This window comes from Lytechinus variegatus, chromosome 15, assembly GCF_018143015.1.
Source record: "Lytechinus variegatus isolate NC3 chromosome 15, Lvar_3.0, whole genome shotgun sequence".
Taxonomy (NCBI): Eukaryota; Metazoa; Echinodermata; class Echinoidea; order Temnopleuroida; family Toxopneustidae; genus Lytechinus; species Lytechinus variegatus.
In genome coordinates this window covers 28,089,817-28,109,465 of record NC_054754.1, presented here as the reverse complement: position 1 = coordinate 28,109,465, position 19,649 = coordinate 28,089,817, and the positions used below count along the sequence as shown (strand labels likewise).

At 40.0% G+C, this 19,649-nt stretch overlaps 1 protein-coding gene across 4 annotated transcripts in view; it reads left to right on the top strand.

Moving 5' to 3' along the window:
• LOC121428858 (gamma-aminobutyric acid type B receptor subunit 1-like) overlaps positions 1 to 19,649 on the top strand; it is an 80,596-nt gene that overhangs the window by 17,973 nt on the left and 42,974 nt on the right. For all 4 annotated transcript variants that reach the window (XM_041625727.1, XM_041625726.1, XM_041625725.1 and 1 more), the window contains exon 4: positions 11,134 to 11,328. In XM_041625727.1, coding sequence (XP_041481661.1) covers positions 11,134 to 11,328 — 195 coding nt within the window. The remainder of the gene's footprint in view (positions 1 to 11,133; positions 11,329 to 19,649) is intronic.

The window sequence follows — 19,649 nt, the reverse complement described above, 5'->3', positions numbered from 1 at the left end:
GCGGTAACTCTCTCCATTCTTCCCCCTAAGCGGGCCCGTAGATTGGAGGTATGAATCTCTTACATACCGCATGCCGCACTTCTCTCGTGAGAATGTTTGGCTGCTTTGAGAGGGCAACCTATCACGTCCGCGGACCGTCCGCCCAGGCGACGGGACCGTCGTTTTCTGGCCTGAACCTCACTTTCTATTCGAAAGTAAGGGTGCCCTGTCTTACTTAGCTCCTACCCTTGCAAGGCCAGAGTCAGGGCTAGTACAGACACCCGTTCTCCAGCGATCGCCGCTGAAGAGAGGGCGACTCTGATATGAGCACCATCACCGCTCAGCGGTATGTCTCACTATCTCATAGCTCTCCGAGCTTATGAGTATGTATATCGGATCTGAATGTCACGGCGATTAAAAAGTCTCCTGTGCTTAATAATCGCTATGCCTTCACCACCCGGTGCATTATGGTTATGTTAACCTATTTGTCTCGTATTCGGGCGGCTCGTACGAGCCCTGCCCGAGCTGCCATCACCGGTCGTCCCCCCGGACACCGCCGGCAGCACCCGCACCGAATACGTGGAAGGAATCAGCTTTTCATATGCTAGATATCCCTCCTGTTGACATTCACAGCTGTTCCCGGTTGGGTAAACATCATCTCGGAGGAAAGTAACCGCCGTACATCTCATGAGATTGTTGGCTATGTACGTGCGTTCAAGCTTGTTTAAAGCCCCAGGATTCTCTGTCGGCATTCTATGCCTACTTTCTGGGCACACCCACCGTACCGGGTCGGCGAGTTCACACCAAACTGTACACCGCCAGACCATCGGTCGAGCTCTAACTGTCTATCTTATAGACTGCCCTCTATGTGGGTCAAACTTGCGGGCGTCTCCGCCGTTCCCTCCTTGTGCGGAGTGGTCTACGGTGGATGTCTTTACCGTACCCGTTTGTCGAATCGTCTTCTTACTTAGAAATTTTTTCACTCGGCACACTCGAGTCGCCTCGCATGCTGCTTTCATCCTCCTTCCATGCAATGCATGTGGCCAGGGTCACCGTGCGACCGAGGATGATGTAACAGTGGATGGATGTATGCTTACGCCTTCCTAACCACGATCACTACGACCCGCCTTCTCTCAGGCCGACTGTGGATGAGTCTCTCCATGTAAGTGATTTACTTCACTGGAGTTCTTCTTTTAGAAACTTAGATTCTCATCCCCCGCTGCTTAGGGCGTCATTTTTGCCGCCCCCCGCAGCTTTTTGGAGCTCCTTATCTTACCGATATCGGACTGTTCCACGCTGCCGCAACCGGCGCCGGCGGTGCTTGCTCTTACGATCACCTGAGAAACAGGCCTTGTGACTGTTTTCATAAACAACTGGTTCTCACCGCAGACTGATGGAAATTTTGTGATTACTTCCTCAAGTCTCCTTCGCTTGTTTCTTCAAGCGAGGACTTCGACACTCTTAGCCAGTTTCCGTCCCTAACTTGATAGGACAGGGCCGTTGCTACCTCATTCGATTCCGTTGGGAATGTAACGGTTGAGGTATCATATCTGGCGATGTCTGTTCGTTTAGAGCATCTCTTGATGGTCGTTTACACGTAATATCGTGACAGATTTTTTTTTTTCGCCAGCTCCCTCTGGCGTACGCTTGCTGCTGCTAGGGATTCCCCCGCCCAGCGGACAGCCATCGCAGCCTAGCCTCACGGGCTCTCTCGGCGATGGTGGCTTGAGCCAAGCCACCTCTTCCACCGCGGGCACTGCACCCTCAGATGGATGCTTCAATCAGTATGGGAGAAAGGGGATCCTGAGTTCTCTCTCGATCACTCGGTCTAACACACTTTTGTCGTGATGTGTACCGCGCTGTTTCCCTGACACGCCCGGTTGAGCTGTTTTGACCAGACTGCTCTATTCTACATAGGCAACAGGTCCGCGGCATTCCTTATTAACAGGATGGCACTCAGTCGCTTTCTCGACCCTTGACTGCCTTACGAGTGGTTTTCTTCTTAAATCCCTACTCTCCGTCGTTCCTGGTCCCCTTCGGACCGCTAGTAACTTTTTGCCACAGCTCTCTATCAGAATTCTGCAGATTTTCTGCCCTCACGCATTTGAGACAGATATCGAATTCTGGGCGCTTTCTCCCACGCGGAGGCTTCTGAGATATCTCGCCTTCTCAGATTGTTCGATTGATCACTTACTGAGCCTTAAAAGCTTCAGTTTTCCGATCACGATTCTTGTTGAAATTTTCAACAAATTCCGATTCTTACGCTCTAGTCAGCAGGTGATGTTGTTCTCCTGACACTAGGCCGAGGGCCCATGATACTGAGTATTCCTGAGTATACAGGGCATTCCTCTCGAGGACATTTTGAGGGCCGCCTTTTGGCGCTCAACTAACTCCTTCACTTCATTCTGCTTGAAGGACATTCCGTCCAGCGAGGCGAGATTTGCTGCTTCGGCGCTTAAAGCAGCTGCGGCTTTTTCCCCCTCTCCCTAAATTTCGTTGTTTTTGTTTTTTTTAAATTTTCTTAGGCTTACAATTGAAAACATGCCTCCCTACGATTTGAGTCCGTGTTGGTCTAGCAAATCAAGTAGATGTATGGAGTTATTGAAGTAAATTATGAAAATACTTACCTGATTTTCTTATTTACGAGATAACTCATACATCTACTTGATACCCTCCCACCGACCCTCCGCCTTGCGTAGCAACATGTTTCAACGTATGGGCTTGCGAAAGTTGAGGAAGATGGACGCTAATTGCGCGGTGATCATGGGTAGTAAGCCTGAACGGGAGAGGGCGCGCTCGCGCTTTTTAAATTCTTGGGAGTTCTTTTCGGGTATGGCAGTCCAGAGGGCTGAACTAGCAAATTAAGTAGATGTATGAGTTATCTCGTAAATAAGAAAATCAGGTAAGTATTTTCATAATTTGCTGAATGATCTGTCATATATTTGTAATAAATTTTGATTCTAAAAAGAATAGTTATGAAAATTGTTGCATTATTTTCTTTTGTTTTAATCTTTAAACCAAAAATATGAGTCATTTCTACTTTCATTTTTAAAATGAAAAAAATTCAAAAGAAAAAATATTGATAACGAGAAATCAGGACATTAACAGAATTACAAAGATCAGAATATTTTTTTCATGATTATTTCATGCACCTAAGATCATGATCGATTACAATGTCATTGCCAACGCAGCTTCTCAAATTGTAAAGTGTTGATCGGGAATGTCGAAACAGTAGACAAACAACCTCCACTAAACTGTTATTATACTGGTAAAATTCACATTCCAAAGAATATGAAATGTTTTAGAAAGTCCCTATTTTCTGAAAAGTGGTTAAATCTGGTCAATCAATTACTTTAAAAAGATAAAATATCAGTCCATTCTTGGTCCAGAAAGATCGACGCTACGTGACTTCAAACATATTTCCAACACGAAAATGAGTACATGGGACTGTACTGTGTATTTTAGTGTTGTGAAATCACTCGGCGATGATCGTTAGAACCAAGACGGAACTGATAATTTATCATTTCATTTTCAGTAATTGACCAGATTAAACCACTTTTTAGAAAATATTGACAACAGAAAAACATTTCAAGTTCGGAATACGAATTTTACCTGTATAATAGCAACTTAGAGCAGGTTGTTTCAACTTTCCTTACCAACCATTTCTGGAACATCGATCAGGGAACATGCGTTGATTTGGTTTGAATTTTTATCTTTTCTGTTTTTTTCAACCTCATCCCTTCATCTCTTATTTATTTATCATTTATATTAATATGGAAATTTCAGAAGGTGGAATATATATACTTTACCATTACTTTGTCAGTCACAAGGAATTAATTTATGTCTTGTCTTTTTCTTTTTTAAATACAAAACAATTAAATGTACGTCCGATTAGAGCAATACGTAATTTAACTACACTTTTCAACCGAGTTAAGCTTAAAATGTCCCTAAGTTTTATGAAGAAAAAAAATAAATTCATGTTTATAAAAAAAGCTGTCATACTTTGTCATTTACGAGGAATGAATTTATGTCTGGTTCTTTTTCTTTATTAAATACAAAATGATTAGGTCACGATCGATTACGGCAATATGTAATTACACCACACTTTTATACCGAGTTTAGCTTCAAAATGTCCCCTCATTTTATCAAGAAAAAATATATTCATGTTAATAAAATATTCTTAAGTTGATAACAGTTCAATCAAAGACGAGATGGGAGCTATCATAGTAGATTTTAAAAATATATTGAGTGGAATTCTTTTTGTGCACAATCACGAACCAATATATATATATTTTTAAATTTTATACTTAAATCTATGTAGTCATCGAACTCATGCATTGCCAATTAACACACTTTTTTTTTTTAATGAACTACCGAACCAGGACTTTGTGTTCGGTTCGGTCCGGTTCGGAAGTACCAAGTTCGGCGAACTTCTGTTCGGTTCGGCAGTTCGGCTACAGCACTAGTTTCTAGCTCCATTTATTATTTCATAGTTTTGCTGTGAGTGCACAACATTCACAAACACATACAAGTCCCGATACAGGAGGTTTGAATTTTTACTAAATTTTTAACCTAAACCTGCACATAATCTAGACCAAAGTGGAGCCATGATGTATACATCAAGGCACCTTTTGATGTCTTTGACAGATATGTCCTAGGGTGCGTTTATTCGACACTTTTTTACCCTAGAATCATGATTAGAATCATGATTCAAATCACGATTCTGCAGAATCACGATTGCGTTTAGTCGAAATTGAATATAATCATGATTAGAATCACAAACATGAAACACGAAAAAAGGGGCGTTTGGAAAGACGTTTCTGTAGAATCACGAACGAAAAAGGTCGTATAAACGATATCGTGATTTGAATCATGATTCTATGACGTCATTGTGTCGTGCTTCTTCCGGGTTCGACTCAAAGGCGCGCGCTGTGTTTCGTGCAGGTTAATTTTCGTGTAGCAGTATTGCCAGCATTTAGGAATTATCATTCTGTGTATTGTACCCCCGGGGTTGTACTGTAGCGTCATTTGTATATTTCATTGTTTTCATCAATCATTTCTTCAAGTTCCAAAGGCACAAATTGGACTGATCGACGATGAATTAACTCAGGGCTCTGCTTGTGCTTTGGGCTCGGGATCAGCCTGAAGCACAAGCATCCCTTACCGGGATTCACAGAAATAAGACGATCCCTAAGTTCAGCGGCGCTTGCGAGGGAGGGATTTCAACGGAGATGTGGCACCGCCTGTCGAGACAAAATTAACAGAATTCGTGCCCAGTACAGGACCATCATAGACAAGAAAAATCGATTGGGAGGTGGGAGGGAGGATAATGACCCCTTCTGGTTCCCGATCAAAAACAATATGAGGTACAATACACGGAATTCTGGAAGTAAAAGATTTATTTTTCGGAAGCCGAGTAAGCGTTGCACTTGCACAAACGTTTGCTCGTTAATAGCTCCGGCGGCAGCAAAAATCTAGCAGGCGACGTGAAGTTAGAAACACGTGCGAAAATGTTGACCTATACTTCCTGGGTCAAACTGCGCACTGTGATGCACACTGGATCGGACCGAATTCAGGGAGAAAACAGCGTTAGAAAGATGGTCGTATAAACGCTGATTCTGTCGGATCGTGATTCATGCTGCTGTTTTGAATCATGATTCAAATTGTGATTCAAATCATGATTCTGGGTCGAGGTCGCATAAACGCAGCCCTATACAAACTGGGAGGTCCCTGTACAAGGCCTATAGGGATTACAGAAATCGGTAGTCAACGGGTTAATATATTGCTGGGCTTGTGCCCCATCGTCAACAAAAACAAATTTCCCTTCTCCACGGCATTACCTGTTTTACAGTAACTGGACAGGCTTGACAGTTCTCTTTTTCCAGCCCAAATCCTTTGAAGATGTAGCCTTAGGAATAAAAATATAGATTGCAGAATACATTCACCCAATTCTCTTATTTGTAAGCCAAGTCCCCTATTCCATTTTATTTTAGGTTTATGTGTTCTTTTAAAATCCCAATATTTGGTTCACAAGACATGACATGAACGAGCCTTCGGCAAGATTCAATATTTGGCTTCTTTCTCTCCAAATCTAGCAATGATTCTGCTTCAAGTGTCAAAATGGATGACACATTTCAAATAAACTGAACTGTTGTTACTTTTACAATATTTTAGGTTATTTCTCTATTGGCAACCTGCAATTTAATTTACTGTAGATGACTAGTTTATATTGAACCTGTAAGCACAATTTGAAAAAAAAATCCTCCTGCAAGCCCATTCCTTTTTTCTATGGATGCTGCTACTTGACCATTTTTAATCCCAAGCCATAAATTTTCATACCTAGATCTGTTACATTATTACATTTTATTCTCTTTCTATCCTATCTCATTTCAACTTATCACTTCAGATGCATTCAATAGACATTTTTAATGCTAGAAACAACATTTTCAAAGACATTTTGTTCAAAGTAGTTTAAGCAACGTCCTTATCAGCCTTAAAAAACAAACATCTTTTATCATGCTGATATAAAGTGCTAAAGATAGCACATTTTACTAGCCATTATTACAGAACCATTCCTTTCCCTGTGGTATGAAGCTTAGCAATGGATTATTGGGATGATCTGATTGCATTGATTATTGTGTATGATCAATCATAGATATCAGCCTTATGATCAAAGCTTTATGTTACTGGGTCAAGGGTTGAAGATACATGACCCTGTTTTATGGAGAAACTTACATCAGGGGCCCGTAACATAAAGCTTAGCAATTGATTTTATTAGGTTTGATTGCAATGAGTATTCTGTATGATCAATCATAAAAACCAGCCCCTATATAATCTTCATGCTACAGGGCCTTTGCTGCCTCAAATGGCCTCATGGATAGTTTTGAAATCTGAACCTACATTCTAAAAAAATAAGAGTGGAAAGGGCTAAATCACCCTATAAAAGGGCCAAGGAATGACAGCGATTGTAATAAGGATGGAAAACGCTGCCACTATGCCCTTTTCCACCCTTTTCCACTCTTTCACCTTTTGTGGTTTTAGAGTGTATGTTCTATCCTGTGACCTGGGCCCTGTAACATGAGATAAGTGATTGATTTGCAACCCGTCTTACAAAGAGTTATGGAAATCCATCCGTGTCAAAAAAATTTCTACAGGAGTTTTGCAAAATGTCTATGTTGTAAACAAAAAGGAATACACCTAATTGTCAAGAAATAGATGAATTTATGAATAACATGATATTTTTTTTTTAAACAAACATGCATTTTAAATGTTGACTTTGCTGGCTTTCTAGAGTCACAATTGATCAGATCAATCACAAGTCTTTGTGAGACAGGCCCCAGATCTCCTACAAGAAAGACTTCTCAAAATCACATGTATGAAGTTGCTTATGTTGTCATCTCAGCCCTTGGCGACACTTTACACGAACATGCGGACATGGCTAAATTTAGACTCGGTCTGTATGGCAATGTAAAAATCTCCATTCTCATACAAATGGAAAAACACGTAACTTGCTATTGGCCATGAATGGGGGCTTGTGTATGTATGTAGCTCTGTTCTCGAGATGCCTGAAAATGTTATTTTCATTTTTCTTGGAATTTGACAATCTAGTTGATAAGTACTTATCTGGTATCATCCAAAGAAAAGGCTTATCTAAAATGATTAACCCTAATCCTTTACTTCTGACAACCTCTTATCTACACTCTACCCAAATACTCTCTTACATTTTAACATATGCCTCTTGATGAACATTAGTCATTCCCCATACTGTGTGCTGTTTCCTCCAAAGAAGGATCACCGGATCATAAACTACACACACCCCTCTGGTGTGTTCATATCTTCTTAAGATGCCTGGCAATATCGTAATATTGTAATAGGTAATTAAGTCTTGAAAATTGATAGTGTTATCATTACCACTGACATCAATATACACATCACCAGGGGTCCTTTTCATAAAATGTGTTATAATAACAAATTTGCAATCGCAGTTAAAAGCTACTGAAATCCTTCAATCTGATTGGCTGATAGTAAATTTGTTATAGAAATTGTGCATTTCTTATTATAACATGCCTTCATGAAACGGAACCCTGACCTACTACTACAACTACTATATTGTCACCATTATCATAGCTGTTACTATTACCACCACCACCAACAACAACAACAGCATCAGCAATATAATTACTGCTAAACCCACTAAACTCAATAAGTGTTAACAACATCCATGTTTTTGATCTGTCGTTGAAATCATTGCTTTTGTCACTATCAAAATGATAACAACTATCTCAGATACCACCACTGACACCACTACATCCTTACTACCACAGCCAGCACCATCGCAATGAAGGGCATCTCCACAGGCTCTTCCACCAACATCACCACTACTAGTAGTACTACTACCACCACAACTTCCCCCACCACCTCTACCACCACTACCATCACCACCACCATCACTACCACAGCTATCATCATCATTGTCATCAAAACTGTCACCACCTTTGCCATAATTACCACAATATCTGTTACCATCACCATATCACCACTCTATATTCACTTCTGCTATCGCCACTATCATTACCTACCACTGCTACTACCACCACCACCACTATTGCAACCATCACTACCACCATCAGCACCCCTATTCCCAGCTTCGATGCACCAGTCCTTTTTAATCAACATCACATATCCTTCTTTCATCGTCAAAATATGCTACACCCTCGCAATCAAATCTCCATCAAAACCCACAATCGGATCGTGCACCTGATATCATGTCACATTACAATCTAATTCCTGCTCACTCCGTCACATTATTCCAGCTGACATCGTTATCACATCATTAATTCCCTATTCTGACCATCTCTACCATCATCTCCAAAGCCAGTCGTCACGGCTACCTCCTTAGTCAAATCCACACCGGGGAGTCAATACAAACATTGTTTTCCTCACGCCTCCATCCCTCCTCCCGGATGTCTCCAATCAATTTCCTCACCACCTAGGAAGAAATGATCGCCGTGACAACCAATTAACCCTCCTATTGCTCTTTATTCTCTTGATTTGGACAAAGGAACTCCCAAAGTCCCCTCGGTAATCACCAGAGAGTGGGCAATCCTCCAAACTTATTTGGGAAAACATACTGATGATAACATGGCACTTTTACTTGGAAGAGAGATCACAGCTTGTTTTTATATCTTACCTTCATTCCTCCTTTTTTTGTCGATCATGAAATTGTTTTTGACATTTTTCACATTCCCTGATGCCCCTCTTATCCTGGTTGATTTAATTCTTTCATGTCTCTTCCCTCTCTCCCTCTTTCTCTCTCTCTCCCTTTCTCCTTTGATCGACTTACCCACCTATCTTTCTTTTACTTTATTGCCTGTCTATAATTCTCCCTCCCTATTTTGTCACCATGGAATTTGTCTTTGATATTCTGTTATAGTTCTTGTGATGCTACTTGGAAAATGTTCTGTAATGTTTCACCTCTCCCCTACTCTCCTCTGTCATTGTCCTTCTCTTTTACTGTACTTACCTATCTATTTGAAAACCCTACAAGGATCTCTTTCTATATCTACTGCATTCTCAGACTCTGTACCTCTGTCTTTTTATTACCCCTTTCGTCTATTTCATCCCAATTCTTATTCTCAATCATTCTCTTTTAATTTCTGGCATAATTTCTCCTAACACTTGCTTATTTGTCTCGTCTCAACACCCAGTTTCTTCAATTCAACTGGAAACGGGTTAATCAAATATTAGACTTCCTCAACCAGGGCATTTTTAAAAATTATTTCGTCTACCAGATTGTCAGAATGTCTGTGGTATGCTCCAAATTTAATCAGAGAAAGTGAGATATTGTCAGCGTTACTCAAACAGGATCATGCAGCGTCTACAACGCATGTTATACCATTAACTCTTTTCTTGCTTTCTTCGAATAGAGTCACATCAAGCGGACTGCCAAGTTCTACCAAAGTCACATTTTATTCACAATACATGCAGAGTGTGTTAAGTCTATTTTACATACACATATACACAGTAGAGATGTATGCATTGCATTGCATAGTATACACACAAAGCTTTTCTTTACAATAAACCAATCAAAAGCTATTGTGAGTTAAATTAGCATGGTCCATGCAAAACCCCTCTTATGGTTGCAGCTTGAAATAAATGTGGCACAGGAGGGCTTACGTCTGTGGCGGGCAAAGAGTTAATACCTTCCATACTTTAATTGCACTTATCTCCATTTCCCACTATTACTTGTGAAGGTATAAGAGCAAACTTGAATTAGGAAGAGGGGAGGGTGGGTAACTCTGTGTTTACCCCGCCCTAATTAGAGGTCCTAAATTTAGACCCGATCCACTCACTCTTCCGCCTCTCGGAAAACCCTGACACAATCTGTCAGATGCTAGCTGTGAAAAGGGAAATCCGACAGCTGGTGTTGATATCCAGGTCAAGGCAAGCTTGTATAATCTTGAGGAAAGTTATGATCAGAACCCACCAAAAGGGGCTATTTTTGTGCCATGTACGAATGTCAAAGTTTACGAGGGGTGTGACTTTGTTCAAAGTAGTACATATACTGATATTTCTTTCCATTATTTCATTGAGACAAGAGAACAATTTTTGTAAGAGCAAGTGATGATGAAGTTAACAACGTAGAATGTAGTCATTGCTAGGGCCATAGATATTTTCAGTAAGATCATCTGTAATGAATGTGGCTAATATAACAACTGGTTCTGTTTCCCTTAATTAACTTGTTTGTGATTAGGTGTAGACATGCATGGCCAAGTTGAAAACCAAGTCACATTTTACAGTAATCCTGAGAGAAAACTTTCAAAATCAAGATGGATTGTTATCACATCCTTATAGATTTTAGTCTAGTAAGTTTTAAGTTGTAAGTTACTAAAGTGCAACTTTGATATTGTGAAATCTCAAAGTCTGTGTATTGCACAACTCAAATAAGCATGTATATTGGGAAATAGTACAATCAAACGACCATACTATATAATTGCTTTGATACAGAACTGTACAAACAAATACAATTAGAACCATTTCCTGGTTTGAAGGAATTTTGTTCTCATCAAACAGGATTCGTTTTCCTTTTCAAACAGGATTTATTTTCCATATTCAAATTAAATGTTTATTCTAATTGTTCTTTTTATTTTTCAGGTGTACAAGCAGAAGCTGTATGGTCCTAAGATTGTCTGGTTCCTGATTGGATGGTATCCTGACAACTGGTACGATTCCATCGATGATAAGAAAGTTAATTGTACCGCAGAACAGCTCAAGGAGGCCCTGCAGTATCACTTCACCACAGAAGGGATGATGTTGAAACCAGATGACACCCCCTCCATCTCAGGCATGGTGAGTAGGGGCATCCCCCTCCCTCACGGTCCCTCCCTTCCTCTCCATAGTCTGTTAGCCTCTCATGCTTTCTCTCTCTCTTTCTCACTCACTATACTCTTAAAAGGGGTGCTAATTAGAACCTTTCTTTATCCTGTATTTGAAACCTGAGGTACATTGAAAAAGCTGAAAATGGTTGTAAACCATTATTAAGAACCATTTGAAGTTCTACAAGGAACCCTTTAGGGTTCTTTATACACCGTATGGGGTGCGGAAAGCATCCAACTTCATGTAGGGTTCTCTATATAGGGATATATATGTGAACAAAGCTGTGCTATACATCATGCTAAAAAGGAATGGAATACCATGACCAGGGCATTGTCGTAACTATTGTAAATTTTCCATTATTGTAATTTACATGTACTCTGTAAACTTTTATTGTGATTGGCTCCTGAGACCTGTTACCATTATAGTAGTTGCTATGATGCCAAAGTACAATAGCTGTAGATGATGATGCACAGCATTTGTATAGCGCCATATATCTGTCAAAGACATTTAAAGGTGCATTGGAAGAGCCAGCCAATCTGGGTCGCCTATAAGGGCGCACACAGAACTGTGACCCGTAGGTCACTCCTCTCGATATAACTGGTTGGGGGAATGCAGGTGGACCACTACACCGGGGTTTCCCCCTACTCTTATTCAAATAGTGCAGTGGGTTCTTAACATGCAAAGGTGGTGATTCTCCTCTACACGGGGCCTCCATTAAACATCCTATCTGAGGGATGGAGTGTTTTCCACTGTAACATAGCCTGCATCTATGAAACAGGAGAGACGTTTACACACAACGCACTGGCTTCAGTCATCCGCCTGGGGTGGACTCGAACCCACGATCTTTGGTTCGACGGGCAGACGCTTTACCAACTGAGCCAACTTCGCTCTCAAAAGCTGTACTTCTTTATGAATATGAGCCATGTATATGGTTTCCATCAGCCCATGTTAAATATATTCCCAAAATTGCTTGGTATTAACCAGGGGTGGATCTCAGAAGTGACCAGGGAAGGGGGGGGGGGTGCACAAAAACTTTCTGCCTAGCAAAAACCAGGGGAACTGCAAGGAGCCAGCTACTTATATATATATAGCATGTGAAATAACCATAAGACCTCTGGTGCAAGGCCAAAAAAAAGGAAGTAAAATCTGAAGTTTTGAAACCATTAGAGTGTGTGCATAGTCCAAGGTGGTTTTGATAATGTATAACCGCAAGTTCTTTTAAGTGTTGACTTCTTGTAAAGTTTATTGCAATGGTATGAACTAGATGAAAAGTAGGTGAGATTTGTTGATGGATAGAGGGACCGAAGAATGAATGTTTGCAATGATATGGATTCATCCTGGTTTGATGATAGGTGAATGATGTATAGATGGACAACAAGGGATAAGAAAAAATCCAATATGGAATATAAAACCTGTAGATACATTGAAATCTTGATAATAGTGTAGGCTTAATTAGTGTTTACAGAATGCATGTTAATGTTTTTAGAGAAAAAGTACAGTTCCATTAAGCAATTGAATTTAATATTTGTGTAATGATAATTTAACTATCAGATATCAAAACAATTGTACATCATCTTGTACTGTCCATTGCAATCTCCAGCTTCACCTGGTCGTACACATTGAGAAGAATGGAAGGTGGGTGTGGTTGTGTGGGTGTTCTACTTTAGCATCTTAACCTCATATAATTTTTTTCCTCTCTTTTTGTATTTTGTAGATTAGTATACCCTACATGCTATGCTAATAATCATAGGTATTCCAGGGCACCACTCACAAGCTTTGGTTTTAAAGGGGTCCTAAAACCAAATTGTCTATGCTATAATCTAATTGATGTGTGTTTATGTACTCATGTACGTTGTATGTATATCTATTTTGATTATGATGTGATTTTTTTGGTTTTAGATAAATGAACTTGAACTTGAAAAACTAAGTTATAACTTTGTCAGTAACAAGGTCAATCTTTTAATCTGTTGGAAACCGAGCCCACATAATATGCAGATACGGGAAATATGCTTTTTTGGCAAAATCATTCATTCTCCGACGGGTTAAACGTCACCGCTAGGTTTTCCTGATGCATAGTCTTCTGTGAAACATTCATCATTACAGGGATGTGTTTCTTCTGGAGGCTCTTCCAGCCAAACTTGGCAATTTCCAGGCCCCGTCTCATAAAGAGTTAAAGCTGTTGTAACTTTGCCATTAAAAGGCAAATACCATGGTAACCTAGATTTTGCTTGGCTGCTGAGCCCTGCTACCATGGTAGTTGCCCTGATGACAAAGTTACAACAGCTGTAACTCTTTATGAAATGGACTCCTGTGGAGCGTTTCATGAAAGGACTTGTCGGACGTTTTATCCGACAAGTCCCATTTTATCCGACAGTTACCATAGTAACAGCCAATCAGAGTCAGAGAAAGATGTCAGATCTGACAACTTGTCGGACAAAAATGTTGATGAAACACTCCCCAGTTCTATAATACACAATGTTGGTGTCAAAGTAGCTGAAATTATTTAAGAACACTGGGTGGTGATCCACATTGTCATTGCCCTGGGGACGTAGTTAACATGAATAGGAAAGCACATGGAAAGGTTTCCATAAAAAGATTTTATAAAGGCGTAAAATGATGTCAGAGAAGCAGTTTTAAGGGAAGTTTACCAGTGAAATATTAAATGTCTACCTATCTCATTCTAGAAAATTGCTCAATTAATGTAATTGAATTGTAGATGGAGTACAAGAGAAATAGGCACACATCATGGATTCAACTTTTGCAACAATTTTGTTTTTAATCAGCTGTTATTCTTCCATATTCTAGACGGAATCGTCTGAAAATATAAATCACCGCAGTGATTAAGTTTTCTATGATTGCTTCACATTGATATTGTGACTTCACATTATCATAATTGTAAAACAAGAGCAAGAGGCTAATTTGCATATTTAATGGTCCAATATTTCAAATTGATAAGGAACTCACAGTACCTGATGGAAAAATAGAGAAAATAATTAATTAATGTCAATAAAAAATGGTAAAATGAATGAGCAGTTTGTAGAAAAGGATAATATACACTGATTTTTCTGCTGCATCTAAAGTTGATAATGTGAGATATTTTGGAACAGTGCAGCTTCCGAGGGATCGGTATTCAAAGGATTCAATGACCTCATTTACTGATATTTATGCTAGCATAGATCATCTTCGCTCCTTTTTTCCCCCAATCAGTTCTCTGTCATTTCCCCCATTCTCCATCATAGCTGTATTAATATGACACAGATATGCCATCAATCATTATATTCCAAGAAAGAGAACTTGAGATGGCATGGATGATGCCGTCTTTGGACTGCATTCTCCGACATCACGGCGTAATGTTTCTCCACATACACATGGCGGCCTAGATAAGGCTACTCATGTGATTCAATGATGTGTTTATGCTTCTCTGCTGAATGAATTGACTTTAAAAAGAATCTTTTAGTTGGTCATTTTGATTTATTGTAGCAGTAATTTGCTTTGTTTTCTGATGGTACAGAGGGTATTCAGGTTCAATAGCATTTACTTTAATAGGTTATACAGCTTTGCAAAATATTTTCTTTATGGAGGGTCTAGTTTGAACAGTTTTTTTTTTCACCAATGACATTTAGCTTTTACAATTCACCATTAGTTTTATAGTTAAACAATATTACATTGGAATTAGGAATACAAAGGTTATACAGCTTTGCAAAATATTTTCCTTATGGAGGGTCTAGTTTGAACAGTTTTTTTTTTCACCACTGACATTTAGCTTTTACAGTTCACCATTAGTTTTATAGTTAAACAATATTACATTGGAATTAGGAATACAAAGGTTATACAGCTTTGCAAAATATTTTCTTTATGGAGGGTCTAGTTTGAACAGTTTTTTTTTCACCAATGACATTTAGCTTTTACATATCACCATTAGTTTTATAGTTAAACAATATTACATTGGAATTAGGAATACAATTTGTAATGCTTATGTTTCTTTTGAACCTGAACAGATGGTCATGAATGATCTGAGTAACGTATGAGCTGACAATTTGAACCAGTACTGGTAGAGATAGGTGACACAATTGGCTTTCCATAGTAAGACCACAACTTTAGCTCAGAGTTTGAATTAAACCCAAGTTTAATTCTGATAGCAGGTTTAACTTAAATTCAGGTTTAAAGTTTCGGTTTAAGTATGGATAGCCAATTGTTACATAAATCACTAATGGTAGAAATATCATATTTCAGCTCATTTGGCTCTCAAATCATTCATAATTGTCTAGGAAGTATAAATAGATGATTGTCTTCACCATCGATGAATCAGGAAGGAGCACAGTAAACATAAGAAACATACAACTTAATAAAAGTTTGACACTTTTGGCTTCCCTTTATTCTAGCACAGAGTTAGACCATGGTCCAAGTTAAACCTGACTTCAGAATACGGGCCTTTGTGTCTGTTTTTCTACAAATCAATCCTGTATTATATTTTTTATCTCTGCTCCATGTTCTGCATAAGCAACTCTTATACTCTCTCATCATCTCTCTCTATCTCTCTCTACCTCTGTCTGACTCTCTATCTATCTCTATCTATCCATTCCTCTTACCTTCCATATACTTCTTAATCCATCTTCTCATTCATCTTAAGGCAGAAGTAATGCCTGTCTGTTTATCGAACTGTAACAATTATTTTCCAGTGTAATTTAGCAAGGTGCTAAAATCGGGAAGACAGTCAAGCGGAAAAGCTAGAGGGTCTCTGTATGTGACGATCAGCTAGGATGAGATGGCCAAAACTGTGTCAACGAGTGAAAACAAATTAAGCAGTTGAGGTCGAAATAACGGTATTGCATGCTGGGTAGATCTTTATTACATTCAAATTCACTTCTAACCTATTTCTTGTAATGTGGTGGTTCTGCATTTGGCTTTTTTCTCATCCTTCCATGTTCCTCAGCTGCCCCCTTCTCATCTTCCTTTCTCCTGGTACCCCACCTTCTTTTTCCTCTATCCCTCTATCCCACCCTCCTCTCCCTATACCCCACCCTCCTCTCCCTCTACCCCTATACCCCACCCTCCTTTCCCTCTACCCCTATACCCCACCCTCCTTTCCCTCTACCCCTGTACCCCACCCTCTCCCTCTACCCCTATACCCCACCATACTCTCCCTCTACCCCTTTACCCCACCCTCCTTTCCCTCTACCCCTATACCCCACCCTCCTCTTCCTCTGTCTCCATACCCTACCCCTTATCCTTACCCCTGTCTCCATACCCCGCCCTCCTCTCCCTCTACCCTGTATCCCACCCTCCTCTCCCCTACCCCAATACCCCACCCTCTCCCTCTACCCCTATATCCTGCCCTCCTCTCCCTCTACCCCTCTACCCCACCCTCCTTTCCCTCTACCCCTATACCCCACCCTCCTCTCCCTCTACCCTGTACCCCACCCCACCCTCCTCTCCCCTACCCCAATACCCCACCCTCTCCCTCTACCCCTATACCCCACCCTCTTTTCCCTCTACCCCTATACCCCACCCTACTCTCCCTCTACCTCTATACCCCACCCTCCTCTTTTTCTATCTTGATACCCCACCCCTTCTACTTCCCGTATATCTATTGCCCACCACCCTTTAGAGTTCTAATCCATGGGAGTATTCCATGGAATACATAAGTCTTCACCTACTGCAAACCTTGCATTCTGATTGGCTGAGAACATAGTCTGTGAAAATCACTGACAAAACTTAATCGTGAAAAGCTCCCCACGTGTTTCTTTAACCGTGACCTTGGCAGACACACACCTAGCAAGGGTGGGTAAAGTGTTGAGATTTGATTAAACATTACAAACCGGAGGTCTCCACGGAAGTGCATGCTCCCTCAATTAAGGTGGGAGATGTGTGAAGACACTCCTGCTACAGCGACAGCTGGGACGATGCAGCGTGATTTGATATGGATAACTTATGATGGAAATTCATAGAGAGGGTTATAACAGAAAAAAGAACAGGAAGGGTAAAGTAATACTAGTAGCTGTAAATATAGTGTGGATATAGAGAGACAGAAGGAAAAACAGTTACAGTGAGAGGTAGGAAGTGAAGAAAGAGGGGATGGAGGAGAGACAAAGAGAGAGAAAGTCATGATTTGTGTTTGTATAATAAAGAGATGAAGATATAAAGAGACTCAAAATAGGAGACACATTGGTTTAAGCAACAGGAACAAATAAATAAAGTAACGACCAGCTGATTGAGATAGAGGTATATAAATCAAAGAACTTACCATTATTACACTGGTTTCTATATAACTTTTACACTTAATTTGACCAGTAGTCCATAAGTTTGAGTGCAATGTAATATATATATGTGTAACTTCTAGGTTGCCTGAGAAAACTTGAGTAGTATAAGTTATGTATATAACATGTGGTACCATTTGGTAACTCTGGCATGTGAGGAATCACCTGTTATTTTGAAACAATAATGCCCAAACATTTGTGAACGGAAATAGTTCATATCTTCTTTGGATATGAAAGACCTACAATAGTATTTTCAGGTTCAAGATCATCAAATCTAATCCCCCATTAAGTTTAAACCGATGAAGTCTCCAATACCGGGGACTAATGGCTGATGTCATAAAAGGTGTGACAATAAAATCTGTGCGTTTTGTTTATATTTTTCTACTATTTTGTGGAGAACATCAACAATTTCATCACCACCACAACCATTGTAATAATAATAATAACGTTTTATTTACCCAGGGTAGCCACTTCAGTTAGGAAACTGCTCTACCAGCGGGCCCTGCATAACATAACATGTTATCATTACCCTTCTCCAATCTAAATGCTGAGCGCCTAGCAAGAAGGCAGAAGGTCCCATTTTTATAAGTCTTTGGTATGACTCGGCCGAGGATCGAACCCACGACCTCCTGTTCATGAGGCGGACGCTCTACCGCTGAGCCACCATGCCCGGTCAACGTCATTATTATCATCGCCACCACCATCACCACCATTAACCCTGAAAGGACTGGGCTATTTGAGATATATTGAAGACTGGGAGGCATGATGGCTCCCCTCTCTAGGGGCCCGTTGCAGAAAGAGTTGCAATCAATCGAAACTCTAAAAATCATCCGCAACCCGATTTTCAACCATTTTCAACAGCACTCATTTGGGACTTGCGATTGATTTTTTGGCTTGTGTTTAAACGCAACTCTTTCTGCAACGGGCCCCTGACCACATAAACTAAAAGCCATTTTAAAATATTGTGAAAATAATTTCTTTTAAATTTATTATGAATATAAATAATTAAAAAACTGTGAAAAACATTATTTGCATATTTAACACCCAATTTCACTTCAAATATTTTTTTTTTCCAAATGTCATCTTTGTAATCTAATTTAAAATTTACCACAAAGAACGATTGCAAAAAGCCATTATTTTTCCGAATGTATTTCTTTGTTTTTGGAATTTCTTATGTATTTCTCTGTTTTTTCATCTTTTGTTTTTCTTTCTTTTTTAATGGAAATTATTACAGACCATTTAACCACTAAATTAAACCCAAGATCAATTAAGCAGACCAATTAGAAAGAAAAATAATCACCCTTTTCTGAATTTCATCTCCTATAGACTTTGTAAACAAAGTATAAATATGTTTCGTAAAAAGTCATGATGCTATATTTGTATATCGCAAACTTGGTCTCAAAAGTTGCGAGAAACTTTTAAAAAAACATCATGACATTTTGCGGTGATATCTTTTTGTGATTTGGAAATTTTACGCAAAGCGTTGAGGGGAGGCCATCATGCCCCCCCCTCCCCCCTGTCCTTTTAGGGTTAACATAATTACTATAATCATCTTCATAACCAAAATCACCACCAGTGCCACCACCAAAGCCATCACCACTGCCACTACAAAAAACATCACCATTACCATCAGAAACATCACCACCACCGTCATCACCACTCCCACCATCATCAACACTACCTTCATCAGCACCTCTGTTTTGAATCTTGCACAACTCATCGGCACTCTAGAGGCAGTGAGATGGAAGAGAGTGGAAGAAATAGTTTACAAATGGGAGCAAGGTACTTGAGAAGACATCTTTAGCCATCTCATCAAGCTAACAACTGATCATCGGCCATCACCTGCCTTTCTTCCGGACAGGGGGAGGGTCTCACAAATCATTCAACCAGTGATTTACACTGACAACTGCTTTGAGCCGCTCACATCCTTGCATCCGATTGGCTGCAAGCAAAATTGCCCGCGAGAATCGGTGACAGGGTGCTTCGTGCAACCCTTGCCAGGTCTCCCAGATTTATAGGGACGGGGGTGGAAGTTTA